General features: G+C 32.4%; 1 protein-coding gene across 1 annotated transcript in view; it reads right to left on the bottom strand.

The window, feature by feature from the left end:
• Positions 1 to 279: 279 nt before the first annotated feature.
• LOC147067089 (semaphorin-2A-like) overlaps positions 280 to 16558 on the bottom strand; it is a 110910-nt gene continuing 94631 nt past the window's right edge. The window contains exons 13-14 of the mRNA XM_085954828.1: positions 1994 to 2105; positions 280 to 495 (exon numbers count right to left, since the gene is read on the bottom strand). Of these exons, the coding sequence (XP_085810954.1) occupies positions 433 to 495; positions 1994 to 2105 (175 nt within the window). The 3' untranslated portion in view covers positions 280 to 432. The remainder of the gene's footprint in view (positions 496 to 1993; positions 2106 to 16558) is intronic.

Genomic DNA, 16558 nt, shown 5'->3' with positions numbered 1-16558 from the left:
ATCTTTTTTGAGAATCAATTAATATTCTGTCATTTTCAACAAATTGGGTTTTTAACAAATGAGGTGGGAGTTAAATATGTGATTTAAAAATAATTGCTTACGTGTAACGGTGGGGGAGGAGGAGCCATTTATAGATGATTCATTAGTGCAAATTGTATATCTTACTTTTGAGAATGAACCACATGTTAAATGACGTATAAAAGATTCTCAGAGCTTGGAAAATAATTATTGAATAAAACTATAAATATAAAGTGAAAAGCTTTAGTTACTAAGTACACACATCAGGTAATGGCCCTTAACTATCTGATACGACCCCTTTCATTGTCACATTTTGAAAGCATCGCTCGATATTGTACTGGAGTGTATACATAAGTAGATAGTAGGTTTGTATCAATTAAGCGATTCCGGGCATTGTTAAGGTGATAAATTGGTTTAGTAAGCGGGCACTTCGTTCGATTGTCTATTGGCCCAATCCAATTGAGGTCTATGACATTGCTGAAAGAGAATAAGAATATATTATTATTCAATCTGAAATTATAAAACCAATTACCTAGTACAATTGTGACGTTCTAGTTTTTTTTAAATTTTAGATATTGATTGCAAAAAATGTTAGTCATATGAAATTTTTGTCAGTTGTTTTGGTATAGATACGACTTTGAATATAAATCAAAATATCTTGACAAAGGATATCTCGCAAAAAGCGTTGATTAAAAAAAATATATGTCATGAATGTAAACAGTAGAAAATAAAAAAAATCTGTTTTTGACACTTTCGTGTAATAATTGGATTTATGTGATTTATAATAGAGGATCTGTGTAGAAGAGGGACATAAGTGCTAAACTATAGTTGCGAAAAATGCCGTTAAACATTTAATTTAATGCTAATAAGGCGTATAATGGATAACATGTTAAGATAACGGTGCCTGTTGTCGTCAGATCAAAATTATTTTCAGTGATAGCAAAGAAGAAATCGAGGGGTTTGGGTCGAAATCCCGAAGGCCGGAATCCCGAAGGCCGAAATCCCGAATGGCCGAAATCCCGAATGGCCGAAATCCCGAAAGCCTAAATCCCGAAAGCCGAAATCCCGAAAGCCGAAATCCCGAATGCCGAAATCCCGAATACCGAAATCCCGAACGCTAAAATCCCGAATGGCCTCAATACCGAAAGCCGAAATCCCGAAAAATAAAAAAATACAAACACCAACAATTGCGCAATCTTGAGTTGCGCAATTTTTGCACGAGAGACAAAACCCCATTTTTTTGTGGAAAATGTGTTTTGCAGATTGCGCATTTTTTTCAGGACAGACAATTTTGTAGAACAAATGGATTTTGCATCTCTTACAAAAATTGCGCAATTCAAGATTGCACAATTATTGATGTTTGTATAACTCAAGATTGCGCAATTATTGATGTTTGTATTTTTTTCTTTTTCGGGATTTCGGCCTTCGATATTCCGGCCATTCGGGATTTCGGCCATTCGGGATTTCAGCGTTCGGGATTTCGGTATTTGGGATTTCGGCATTCGGGATTTAGGCTTTCGGGATTTCGTCCGGCACCCGAAATCGAGACTTCTAAAACTGTCACAACAGAATATCTCAATGTCACTTAGGTCACTATTATACAAATTAAAATAGTTTTTTTTTCATTTTCAAAGAATATGATTGAAGAAGATATTGTGAGTAATCTTAGGAGTGATAAGAGAAGGAATGTACAACCATGAACTATACAATATTGTACAATGAAGCCATCTCCGTTGGAAAGAACCTGTATCATGGATTTAATCACATTGTTTAATAGACTGACAGGAAATAGAAGGATTGTGTTGTTTGAACTCTGTTGAAGAGACTTAGTATGCACGAAGTAAGAATTGAAATGAAGAGCGTTGCCTAAATGCCCTAAACCACGGCAAGTCCTGTAGACGATTATATAGTCGAAGAAAAGAATAAATATGTATACTAAGTGGATAGATATATTGTTTATCATTGATCGTCTTACCTGTTTTCTTTTGGTTAGCCATACCTTCATGGCTAACTTGTGCTTGAGAAACTCCCTGCACCAATCCAAATACACCCTTTGATAAGACCCATTCTGAGCTGGTGGACTGCATCTTCAATAACAAAAACAACTTAAATTTATTAATAAGAAAGACTTAATTAATGATATCGAGGTAAGTCTGTTACATCAATTATTTGTGTATTATCTGCATTTTTCTTGACATGCATAGGATAACGTGCAACATTAATTATTATTGTTATGTATAAACAATATAATAATAGAACATGTTACAATATCGTAATTTTCCCTACAATATGGCTTATTGTTATCAACTTTATATTAAATTGGTATATATATTATAAGAATAATTATAATTTAGGAATACAAAAACAACATTTCATAATTGCATAAATTAACGACCATAATAATGTTATTGTATACATAAACTAATAAACACGATGATTTTAGATTTATGAGCCCATGTTACAAAACTTTTTTTTTTTAATAAACATAATGAACCGGTATATTATAATACTAAACATAATAGAAACCAAAGTTAATATTATATTGTATATTAAACATTGATTTTTTTGAACGGACAGAACAAGGATATTTCTACGTGAGCAGCTCAAGGAACATTCTGGCTGTCAAGTCTGTGATGATGACTGATGCCAGAAGTTCGATGTGTATTTAAATTCAATGTATAAGAGCTTATAATCTTCTCTTCTCTTCAAATATTTACCAAATCTCTTGGAAAATAATTGTTGATGTAATAGTTTACGACTGATTTCCTCAAAAATCTTTTATTACTAAATATATAGGTACTTGAGAGGCAGTGTATTTTAAGTAGATACACCCACAAAAAGATTTTGATAGGAAAACGAAATTTAAAATCATTCATGCCTTTAATGGTTTTAAGAATTTTAGGTACCTGTCTGTTATGAATATACTCAAAAGGTTTTCATTGGATCTGAAATATTATATGATAATTTAGGTAGGTTCAAAATCTGTACTTAACTAAAAATTGCACTTGAGATACATTGACTCTGAACTACAGATTAGAGGTGAGTTGGAAATACTGTCATCAGTTTGTGCACTTAAGTCTCGTATGAAACTACCCATACTCAGTACGTGTGGCCCAATAAACTTGTGATGATATCATCGCGAGTCGCTCGCTAGTAGATTTTCATTACTATTGACATTAAATGCGCACTAGCGAGATAGCACTTGAATACAAGTATATTTTATTTATTCGTCTATGCACTCGAATGACATAATAGTATGTATGAACAATAGGTCATAAATTTGGTGTAGCAGCACATTCCCTCGGGAATGTGTTGAGGTGACGGCACAGACTTGTTATGACCGTTCAAAACATGTTTAAAATTTAAAAAAATCATTGTTATTCATTTTATTTTTTAACATAAAACAACTCATAAATTGAAAATGTGTTTAAAACTTTATAATAAATGGAATATTTCGAAAAGCCGAGCTCAGTGTATTTTTAGTGATTCTATTGAAGCCGATATTTCAAATACTAGAAAGTATTTGGAACAAGTATCGATACTAAGTATTTTTTTATAGGTACTGGTAGTAAATATACTTAGTCTTCAAAATTGACCAGTTTTCCCACCTCTACTACATACAATACTAATGATTTTTGAAGGTCACGCTTTATTATTGTGTGTAGGAGTGATGAAAAAAACAGTTTTATTTGCCTGAAAGTTACTACAAAGATTTTATTTTATTTTATTTGGGAAATTTTCCCAAAAGATTGTTCGGCGTAAATTAAGCAGATAAACCTGAAGCCTGACCGCCATAATTTAAGTAGGCAAGTAATGATTACGGGGAAGATCGAGTTATTTGCTTTAGACCTCTGTTAAGTGGAGGGGTGGAGGCTTTGGTCAATTATTAACCCTGTGGTTCATTAGAAATCATTTAAAACCGTGAAAGCTTCTCTCTAGTTCTGTAATAATTTATCACTGGCAAGAATAATATATTGTATATACTGTATTCGTTTAAATCATTTAGAACATCATAATAATATCTTATGTCTTGAGTTGTACTTTTTTCCTAAGTAAATATAATCAACTATGTACTTTATACTAAATTGCATAACTTGGAAATCATCAGAGGCATACTTATTTGAAACATCAAAAAAAAAATATTAATCGGAGTGGGATTGGGACAAACATCTTACCTTTCCATACGACTGTTGTAAGCATTATTGATTTATCAACCTTGCAGATTTTGTCCAATACATATTATGATGTGTGAGTTTTCGAATGATCATGGTTATAATATTAGATACCTATTTACTATATTTTATTTATATATGCCGACGGTATTGCTTGATTTTAGATTGCGATCTTGCTAATAAACATTTTCATTGATGATGACACAAGATTGATGAATACTTGAATGTTGATTTTTTTTTAAATACATAAGTAGAATAATCCTTAAAAGAACGTTGAATTAATTGGGATTAGACCACACGTTTTTTGCTTTACAGGTGATTACTCGTATAATAGTGTAACACATCATCAGACGGTCTCAGACTAAAATATCAACCTCGCACCCTAGTCCTAACTTATTGATCTAAATGAGCGTAAGAAAGGTTTTGCCAATAAAAATGCGACATGAGTGAATCAGTATCGAGGGTGTGTTTTAACTATTATAATATAATTTTATCACATAAAATTAGTTATCTATAAAAATTCAATTTCATCAACATCATACAAGATGACAAATTTGCTTTTACCAACTTTTGGAGTAAAAGCGTGTCGCGTGTAGTCAAAACCGGCTCGCGCATCAAAATTTGTCTCGTCTGCAACGTGTTGAATACGTCGATGTGACGTCATGGTTATTCAATGGAGCTCCGCACATTGATGGAATGCGAATTTTTAGTTTGAAAAAAAACATCTAGTGCTGTTAGGGCTGTCTCGGGCTGCGCGAGTCAAAGCCGCCAGACCGCATATGTACATCTACGAATTGGTCATTCCTATACCGGTTCACCAGTAACCGCATTCCAATATATCACATTTCGTGAGGTTACACGCGACTGTCGCTAGGTGCCTATGTGCGCGTTCTCTCATATGCAACATTGGAGCGACGTTCCTAGAATGTTTGATTTATGACTGTGCGGCAAACGAGGTGAGTTTCGATGTGAGAGCCGGCTTAAAGAACTGGCACGGAGAAGAAGAAGAAGATGGAAATATTTGGATGGTTTAAGGTTACAAAATCTAACACCAAAACGAAAACTATGGTGGTAAATTAATAAACCATCACATACATACAATATGTTATTTATTAACATTTGTGTATAGAGCGACATGTCAAACAGGGAGTTATGAATGACAACTGTTATTAAAACCGTTGCAACAAACTAATATGTAGATCCATGTCAAGTCGAGAGAATTTAGAATTAAGCATTGCAATTGAATACAATATATCGTCACTTCAATACCACGTATAACTAGGTACATTACTAACTTGCTTAGATTATGACATTGTTGAGAAATTATAAATGGATTTAATTAATTTCCTGACACAGGAACGTGTTAATGATAGACGTTTATTCACGAAATTAGGAAACAACTCAAATTGCGTAAATAGTTATTATAACATATTTCGAATCCTCTTCTGTGCAAGATTTTTTCTATGTTTTTCTAATGGGTGTGTTTCTGAGGCTTTTCCAATGTGTGTTGTTTCAAAGAAGAATGCAAAATTATCAAAGTATTTGTCTTAAATTTAAAAAAATAATGTGTTTAAATGGCAACTGTAGAATTTTGATATTGGTGCCTACATAACTGCAGAAAATAAGGAGTACTGTCAAGAACATATCTACTTTTTACAGGGTCTTATATGATAGATAATCAATTGAGCAAAGAATTGTCTGTTGACTATGTTATATTGTAGATAAGAAATCGTCTAATAAGATTCAGTAATGTTATTAAAAAAACAACACATACAATAGAGTTACTTAATTGTAATATTTAATAAACTATATAAGCAATCTTCTTCTTCTTAATCCATATCCGCCCGTTAGCATATAGACACCACGTTTCCAAGAATCCCTGTTGATGGCAGTCTTCCAATTAGATCCTTCCATGTACACCCTATGGATGTCGGAATGCCAGGGTGTCGGAATCTGGTCTGGTTGAAATTATCTTCGAAACAGGTCCAACGTCGTCTAATCAATGTCAAAGTGATGACAGGTTGCATGGTCCGAAATTTTGTTTTCTTGATACTTCTAAATTCGTACGATCACACACTCAATATACGGTGTTTAATCTGTATAAAGTAAAATGACTCGCTATCGTAAAGCATAACCGTCAGAATGCAAGCATCGAATAGGCATTAGTCTCAGGCATTCTGCATTAAATAAAATTTTGCTCCAGCCATTCTCATTAGGGTAGCGAGCTATTTTGCGAAGTGCTATTTTCCGTGATGTGCACTCTCATGTATTTAAAGCTATCGACTCTCGATTTTTTGCCCGCCATTAATCAAGGGGGAATATGAATCGGGACAGGTGCTATTGTACAAAACCTTGGTTTTCTTCGTTTTGAGTTTTAAACCGAACATAGCGGGACGAATACTAATGCAGCCACCAATAACCAATTATTCCATTTTTTTTACACGGAAACGTTTCTTGATCAATAAATACAGTATGTGGTTTGATTTAAAGTACAAAACTGCAAATGTCACATAAAAATATCAATAACTGTCATATATAAAAATAGGCATAATATTACACATTAATTTTCGTAAGGGCATCTATAATTATTATCATAATGTTTTTCTTCTTTTCACCTGTAATATGTATTGCCTTTCGTTTCAGATCATAAATCTTTTTTATTGGAGAAGTTTTCTGAATAAAATAATAAACATTATTTATTAATTACATCCGATCCGAATTCCGAGAAAACTATCATTATCATACGAGTAACAGCAAGGTGGAGTTCCTAATAAAACTATCTCTTGACCCATTCATAATGTACCTACACAAGTTGATTGAGAGTTCCACTATGATAATGGAGAAACCAATATTGTTTTTTGACCAACGAAAACGTTCCTAGGTTTATTGTATTATTAGTATACCACTCTATCTTCACGGAAGTTAAAAGGCTATTCAAGCATTTAGTGGGAGATCTGGAAAGGGAGATTACTGTACACAGTTCGTCGATAGAGTTAACGTACATAGTAATGGAAACTTGTTGAAAATAATAGCAACACCCAAGAATTGTTATGCATAGTTTGAAATAATAGACTTATATAATGTATATATTTATATCTTCACAAATATCATTGGTATATTCAACGGGTATTTAAAATCATACAATAAATACAATACATACTATGGTAAAGGTAGCTAATTAATATGAAACAGTTTTTTTTTATATATTTAAATAACGCCCACGGTGGCCGCGCGGTTTAGGCGTTGGACTATAACGCCGTGAGTCCCAGGTTCGAATCCTGGGTCTGGCAAGTACACATATTGTTTTTCAATTTGTGGGTGTCAGGGTATGGACCCAATAGGTTGAGCAAGTGGCTGACATCCATTTCTCGTAAAAAACAAAATCTGTCAATACAAACCTCTACTCTGTGGAGGCCCATATGATCCTATTAGGATCGGACATGGTCGAAAGAAGAAATAAATTTTTGGTCTGAGAGGAAGCAAGTAGGGTTGCATAGAGTAGAGCTTTTTATATAAGGTCTTTTACGAGGAATGGTTACCATGATCATGTCATAAATGAAATCAACTGAATTAGCATACGAGGTCTTCTAATAATGGCTATGGCCAGAAGAGTATTTACCTCCCCCAGTTCCAGTCTCGAGTACCATACATGTAAAACCTTCAACAGACTTCAAACTAAAGTAGGGCGTACTGAAGACGACATTCGTCACTGTTCTGGCAGAAGACACTAATTCGAAAAAATTACATATTGAGTTAGTTATACCAAAATGTTCCTTATTTCAAACTTATTAATAAATAAACAGTCTTTATTTTAAAGTCATCCTTTTGACGATTACTTAATAAACTCACATAATAGACCATTTCACATATTTTAAAAGCTTCAAAGTCAAATTACTCAAAACTAGTATTCTCCAGTTAGTGTGTTCTGCCAGAACAAAGACGATATTATGATGAAATGGGGGTAACTCAGCCTAAATGTGTGCCGAGTTACATAGCATTGAATATTTTTTCTTATGCGAGGCATGCCTACTAAAATGCAACTTAAACGGGATCCTAAGAGCTGACGAAAACGGAGTTACTCTTGTCAACTCCTAGAGTGATGTCATAATATAACAGCTGAAGATTTCGACATGAAGAATAAGAACCAAATTACCGTGATGTTAGATAGTTTTGACATGAAATATGACAATCGGAGCGGCGCCGATTGAGGGAAAGTGGTGCAATTTGCTAATGTAAGTATCATATTATTAGTACTGACTAATTTTTGCGCACGTAAATAAATTGTGTCTGCGCAACTTCCTGGTTAAATAGTTCCATTACAGTAATTGTGGCCTTCTGGATCACATATATGCCGAAGAAATAACACGTGAATTTGACCAGACTCAACCACAGAACAATCCTTTTTTACGGGTATAGTTATTAGCCACTCACTCATCCTAGACTAAAAACTGTGAAGGAACGTCTTTGGTAGGCAGCCAAAATTCAAATCAGATTGTAACAAAAATGAATGTATGTATACGAAGAAATTTCTTATGTTATATCCTTCGTGTTTTTTTTTATTGGAATGTGATTCACACATTGTCTTTATATTTAAATTGTGCCATAATTTATTGGACGATATCGAAACTTTGGAAAAATGCGAGGAATGTATAATACTTAGGTATAACTTCTTATAGCGACAAAAATGTTTTTGGTGAATTGTCTCGGTTATATTGTGCGAGAGGTCGAATTTAGTGGCTGTTGAATTATTCATGGGGACCTTTTTAGTAATATTAAGTGAAAACAAGAAAGGTCGGACACCCTTCGACGTTTCGTCTTTAAATGCTCAAAATTGGGATACTAGTGATCCTTCTACGACAAGTCTACGCCGTAGAGCTGCCGTAGCGGACTTTTACTTGAAGCAATTTATATACAGGATAATATTTCACAGAAATTGAAACTAAGTATCCAATTTAATAACATAAATATTAAATGTAACGTATTTATTCCCGGTATATAACATTACATATTTTGTTGAGCGTATGCTCAAGTTTTATCTTGTAAAAGCATGTCATAATATGGTTTTTAGCGATGTTTCAATTAAGGTGACGCATCAGTGAAACGCCAAATAATTTTCAACTGTACGCGCGACGAAATTTTGGACTCGCTGCCATTCACTGAGAGAATGTTGACCCGGGCACACGTCACTTTGCTGCGTGATGGCGACGGGTCAATTAATTCTAAAATCGTGTAAAGATGACTAAAACGTTACCCATTTACTTTAAAAAGAAAACATGTCAATGAATATATTATTATTGTTACTAATAGAACAATAAACAGAACATAAAATGGACGTATGTTGGATTTATATGACAATTAATATTTCGTTTGACAGGCGTCATTTTCACCCGCCACCCGCAATCCGCGCATCGCCTAGCGACGATCTTTTTAGACCGTGCCTCAACTAATGCATGGCCTTAAGGCGAAGAAGTACCAAGCGAAAAAATACGAAGTTAAAAATTTGAGATTTTTTTGTTGATGATTTACATTTTCAAATAATCCAATTAAGTAATACATACGAATCAAAGATAAACTTAAAATTTAAGAAAAATGTTATAAAATGATAATTCGTTAAAGGATCACATCTTATTATTACATTTATCATTTTATGGTCCTGTTTACTATTAAATTTTAGTTTATTGATTTTTATCTAACGTATTGAAAATGTTTTTAAACAATTCACAGTTTTAATGTTTTCTATATTTATTTTAAGAAACATCGGTATTTATGAAATATAAAAATGTCCCAATAATAATAAAAATAAATAACCAATCTTAACTTATATACAAAAGATGGTCGTAAGTAATACTGAACTTTTAAATAATACATCCAATACATATTATTAAATTATTATTGTGTGGATCAGTAACATAATTAGTGAAATCCATTGTCTGTAATGTTGTTTTTGGAGTAATGTTAAAATCTTTTTTGTACGATGCTTTAAAGTACACGAATCCACGATACAAAAATTAATATCGATATTACATCTCTACAGAGTTTTATATTGTTAAGGGCCCATACGCTCAGCGTAGGTCAAAATGGAGCTTTTATAGTATTTTCAGAGCATAACCCTTGAGATTCCTTAAACGTTGTAGATAATCTATTTATATAATTTTGAAGCCTTATTATCCTTCTATATCTTTATTTTAAACATTTGATGACTGGATAAAGTATTTTTATTACACAAAATAGTATTCTTTTAAACCTTTCGCTCTAATGTTTTAGAATATAGTCCTATTTCAGTACGTCCATGTGAAGTAGGGTTATAATTTTTTAGATTAATTAATTTTTAAACGCATTTACAACACCATTAGTAAAATTAATGTTAACAATATACAGTGACATATTTACGGTAAAAAATTATATTTGATAATCTATTTCATCCCAAATTTGACAAGAATTAGCCATTTTATTATTCAAAAATGGGCACGATTAACACATTTGAAGATAATTTTAAAGATATTGATTATAAGTTATGTCTTTGACCATTTAAATGTGATAAATATCCTACGAATAATGATTGCTTTATAATGATTGTTGACCTAAGAATAAGGTAGTATTATTTTGAAATACGCCATTCATGAAGCATTTTTTTTGTTCTTATATAAAATGAAATAAATTGATCTAAAACTATCATATTATGAATATTGGAAAATACATCGGAAAACTTTTCGCAACGTTGTTTTATCATGTTGTGATAAAGTTATAGATAGCGATATCTTTCAATTTACCGAGCTATTTTCAATCCATTAAACTCGACTGCTAACTATCAATTCCATACATGTTTAACCTATGGCATGTGTGCTAATTTTAAGATGTTATACATAATTTATTACGCATACTCAGACACAGACCAGAGTATAATTTAAAATTAAATCAAACATAGTATTAGGACAAGCTTTTTAGTTTTAATACATTATAGTGATTCTGGAAACTGAAATAGGTTACGTGATTTCCAAGTATGTCAAAGGTGCTGAGTCAAATGGACGAATAATATGTAAATTACACTTGTTGATTATGATTTAAAATATATTACCCTACCGGCGGTGAAAATCTCGGTGGGTAAACGCAGCGACGACTTTTTTTGACGCAGGTGACGCAATCGATTCGACGGAAAATGTAAAAGAGGGTCCCGAAAGCGTTCTCACAAATTAAGTATGTATAAAAATTACTGAAAGCATAACTTGCTACTAACATTAAAATGGGACATTACTCGAACGGATACGTACAAAAAATAAACTACAAATTTATTATAATGTGTCATTACTGTCATATGTAATAAGAATAATTATGATATTTAGTTAACGGCCCATGTGCTCCGCGTAGGTCAAAACGGAGCTTTTATGGTATTTTCAAAGCATGATCCTGGACATTTCTTAAGCGTTGTAGATAATCTATTTATATAATTTTGAAGCCTTATTATCCTTTATATTTATTTTAAACATTTAATGACTGCATAAAGTATTTTTATTACATAAAATAGTATTCTTTTAAACCTCTCGCTCTAATGTTTTAGAATATAGTCATATTTCAGTAGGTATATCCATGTGCAGTGGTGTTAAGATTTTTTACATTTATCATTTTTTAAACGCATTTATAAAACCATTAGTAAAACTTATGTTGACATTATTATAGTGAAATATTTACGATAAAAAATTATATTGATAATCTCTGTGATTCCAAATTTGACAAGAATTAGGCATTTTATAATTAAAAAATAAGCAAGATTAACACATTTGACGATAATTCTAAAGATACTGATTATAAGCGATATCTTTGACCATTTAAGTGTGATAAACATCCGACGAATAATGATTGTTGTATAATAATTATTAAACTAAGAATAAAGTAGTATTTTTTTGAAATACGCCATTTATTTTGGCATTTCCCAGTGGTTAAGCTACAACATACGGCCGTAGCCATAAATTGACAAACTATAACCGAAGTAGGGACTAAGATCATGTTGATGCGCGTGTTTTAACATGTACCGTTTAAAAAAAAGATTTTTTTTCGGTTAGATTATCTACAACGTTTAAGGAATGTCCAGGATCATGCTTTGAAAATACCATGAAAGCTCCATTTTGACCTACGCGGCGCACGTCCCCCCTTAAGGAATGTGGGAGGAAATAGTATGTATTGATATTTTTTACTAGCTACCTATGTAAATGGAGTTGTATATCACGGAGTCACATAAAATTGGTTAAGTATTTATATCAGTGTAGTGCTACGAGAAATTACGAAATATAATTTAATACAATTTACTTCAAAAATATTTTTATCTTTGAAATATAGTTTGATTAGCTTTTTGAAAGTACATACAGGAAAGATTTTTGAATAAACCATAGTTTTAATGTATTTAATTATTTTTAAATATTGAATTTTATAAGAAATAAAAATGTGTTTAACTTAAAATTCATTTTATTTTTATCTTAACGAGATGAATGTTACATAATATATTGATTGAAAAAATATGACAAGACTTTTGTTCAGTTAGAAGTATTAAGTCCGTGATTCATCGATCAAAAACGACACGCGCTGACCTCTGTCTGGTCCAAGTGGGTGGCAAATAATACCATTTCCTTATAAAACTAGGTCAAAAGATTCTAGTTCGTAGCAATTAATATGAAAACGTTTGTTTAAATTATAACGTTATTCACTGTTTGTATACAGTCTAATTCAATGTTTATAAAATAAATATGTAGTATATGCCTCAAGAGAGATAGGCAGCTTTTCGGCCATATAGCCCGAAGAAAAAAAAATTACGGAAGCTCATTGTCAGAGGAAAAATGAGGATTGGTGCTGAACAGATTAGTTAATTACTTGGTGCTCCGAGCAAATGAAGGATGCTACGAGTCTCTCAATACCTTTAGCTAGGGGTAAGGATTGCAATACCGGAAATTGAATTCCAAAATTGAAATTGGAAACAAAATGTAGAATTAATTAATGTGAAAGGTTTAACATGACTGTATTTATGTCGGGTTACGCGATGTCTGGCTTACTTCCGTTGCCTTTCAACGCCTAATTGTAATCCCTAGCTAGGGGGGTATATAACATAGATCATCGATAAAGGATTCGCAATTCTCCAATCCGAATAATAATTATAAATTAATAGATTATGTCAAATTTGGTATATTTTTGTGATACAGATTTTCTAGGTTAACATCTTATTTATTGTGATAAAAATATTATAAAATCGAACATGAAATTAAAAATGAATTAAAACAGTTTTGAATTAATTATTAGCATTAAGCGACTTCAATGTTTTCAACATCTGTTAAAACGTTAAGAGCTTTCTAGTATTATATACGTGGATACGTCCTTATATGTTATATTGAAAAAAATAATAATAGAAGCGGACTTACGAGCACGTGATAGAGATGAAGAAGAAAGGCTATCTCTGTTCAGCGGAGGTCTGTTTGTCATTCGTGAGGTCACGCCGCTAATACTAAAATCCTTCCAAAGACCTTTTATACGAGAAAACTTTGAGCAGTTGATATTGAGAAAAATTGGAAGAGGAAAACTTATTAGCTACAGTGGGAAGCCGGGTTGTTTAGTATTATATTACTCTATGATTGTTGACATTTCTATATTTCATAATAAAAAATACTGACTCGACAAATAAAAGTACAGCATATTATGTGATATAAATTTCAAAGAAAAATACTTTGTCGACTAATATAGGATTTTTTGCCGTAGACTTTTTGTTTGTGTGCTTACGCTAAAAAAAATACCCTTTATTCAACATAATGTAATGAATTTTGTAAGTCGTACGATAAATTTCAATATATATATTTACGGCCAAATAACAGTTAATGAAACATAAGTAGATACATGTATAAAATATTGTTGTTTTCTGGCTTAGCGTTTTTTTAAAAGATGTATGAGGTTAGGTTAGGTTAGGAAGAATAATTCATATTATTGGTTATTTTCAGGCGAAAGTACTTTTTTACAACGTTTTTCCTAGCTCTTATTCTTATTTGTCCGGTGGTTCTTTGTCCGGTACAAATCTTGCAATCAATTTTTAACTAACTTCCCGACTAGCTAGATATTTGAAACTTTTAGAATATATCAGAACACGATGCCAATGCATTTTTTGAATACTTTTAGCCATCTTTAAGTAGAATTGAATTCATTTTCACTTAATTCTGTTTTGTATGAAAAGTTATTTCGACACCATTATTGGTTGCTAGGGGTCTGGGGTCCTAGCAACTAAATTATTAATATATACGTGCGTTACTATGGAAATCAATATGACATGTCAAGTACAAATTTTTTTGATCGTTTAAGCTAGTCAAGTCAAGTTTATATGGTTCAACAGAAAATTTAAAAACGTTGTATATAAAAAGTTCTTTTTATCTAGTAATTATTTGTAATACTTTTATTAATACGTTGTAATATACGGAGTAAAACAATGTCATTGGTAATACAACAAATTATATCTCTGAAGAAATGGGAATATTATAAAATTTTCTTCTTTCTCATCATCACAATCATGTCTGAAAATCGTCTGACAAACCTTCTTGCTTATGCTATGAGGTTTTATGTGAATTTATTCACTTGGTTACCTTATCGACAAAAACTCTGAAACTGTGTCTGAAAATCATGTCATCATTATCTAGCTAGGTTCTATAATGGTTCTATATTCCATTGATGATTTCCTTAGCAGTCAGCAAATTAAAAAAATATAATTTTCCCTTTCTTGGCTCAACACCATATTATATGAAAATGGAAAACACTAGCTACTTCATCTATGATATCTTTTTGTTTTTAAATATATCTCTCTATATATATATGTTGGGCGGATCATACCCGATTTCATCATTTACGCTCCACGTCTAATAATTTTGCTCTCACATTCTCTGAGTTACATAATATAGTGAAACTGAAATTCGCTATCTCATGCACTCGTTTATCGTTTGATAATACGATACTCGCTTGCAGTAAATCTGCTGTATCCACAATAATAATTTTTATTTTAGGAAATTTTATAGACAGTCCACATATCTTCTTCTTTTCTTCTTCCACCCTGTTACGTCCCAACATTGGGGCATATTGCAAGCATAAGTTGGCGCCAATTCCCTCGGTCCATCGCCAACTCTTGCGCCTCCCGCCATGTCAGACCTACAGCACGTAGGTCGCTCTTGTGGCACCGCTGCAGGGCGAGGGAGGGCCGGCTACGGCGACGGAACCCTTGAGACTGTGCCACAAGGGTACGAAGTGCCGCACTCTTTGGCGCCGGAATACGTGTCCCAGCCACGTAAAGCGTCTCACCGAAGGCTGTTGTGTCTGCTCACGAACTCGGGTGTTTGTAACGCGATCGTACGAATGTACCCCTAATATTCGGCGGAGACATCGATTCTCAAAGCTCAAAAGCCGAGACTCTTGAAGCTTAGTAAGATGCCATGACTCACAGCCATACAGGAGCATAGGTAGAACGCACGCGTTAAAAAAACGACATTTGGCCCTCACAGAATACAGCCTTGACCTCCATGCGACTCCAAGTTGGTTGATCTACTGATATGATATGATCTACATATCTACTTAGTGAAATTTTTTTAATACCTTTGCTAAATAAATGAAATAACGATGTGTCATGGTCATAGGTAATTAATCGTCCATGAAATATATGATTGATTAAGCATTTATTCAAATGAGACACGATATCGTAATTTTATCTATGTTTAAAGTTAAGTCGATAATGACAATGTGTCAATGTATGTACATACAGTACATAAATTGGTGGACAGCGATAAATTAAGAGGATTACAATCAGTTGTGACCATAATAATTATGAATATGTAAGAAAATTATCAATCAGTTGAATACATATATATATATGAAACATATGAAACAATAAATTCATATGTATGGTAGTAACATTATAATGACCTCAACAAAATGATGGAGGTAAGGAACTGGAAAAGGATTCTTTATTTAATAGCACTGAATATAGTGACACCCCAATCATTAGACATTGGAAAAACTTGAAATAATATTTTTACGCGTTCTTTAAAATTCAGTTATTGAGGTGCTAATACGAGTTAACGTACAAGTGGATATTAAAGATGAATAGATACGAAAAATTGACATATAGTTATAATGGGAACAAGATAATTATATAGAAATAATTGAATTCAACCTCACTTCACTATATAGACACCTTTGCGATAACAATCTTAAGGGGGATCATATATGCCAACAGAGAACCTAGCGGAAAAATACGATGTTTACAATTTGAGGTTTTTTTTTGATAATTTACAATTTCAACTATATTAATTAATACATTATCTGAAAACATTAAAAATATTTTTTTTAAGTCAAAGATAAAC

Source organism: Rhyacophila brunnea, unplaced genomic scaffold (genome assembly GCF_057557595.1).
Source record: "Rhyacophila brunnea isolate RB1 unplaced genomic scaffold, BYU_Rbru_1.0 scaffold_4, whole genome shotgun sequence".
NCBI lineage: Eukaryota > Metazoa > Arthropoda > Insecta > Trichoptera > Rhyacophilidae > Rhyacophila > Rhyacophila brunnea.
The sequence above is the reverse complement of the archived record's forward strand: the minus strand, read 5'-3'. Positions and strand labels throughout refer to the sequence as shown.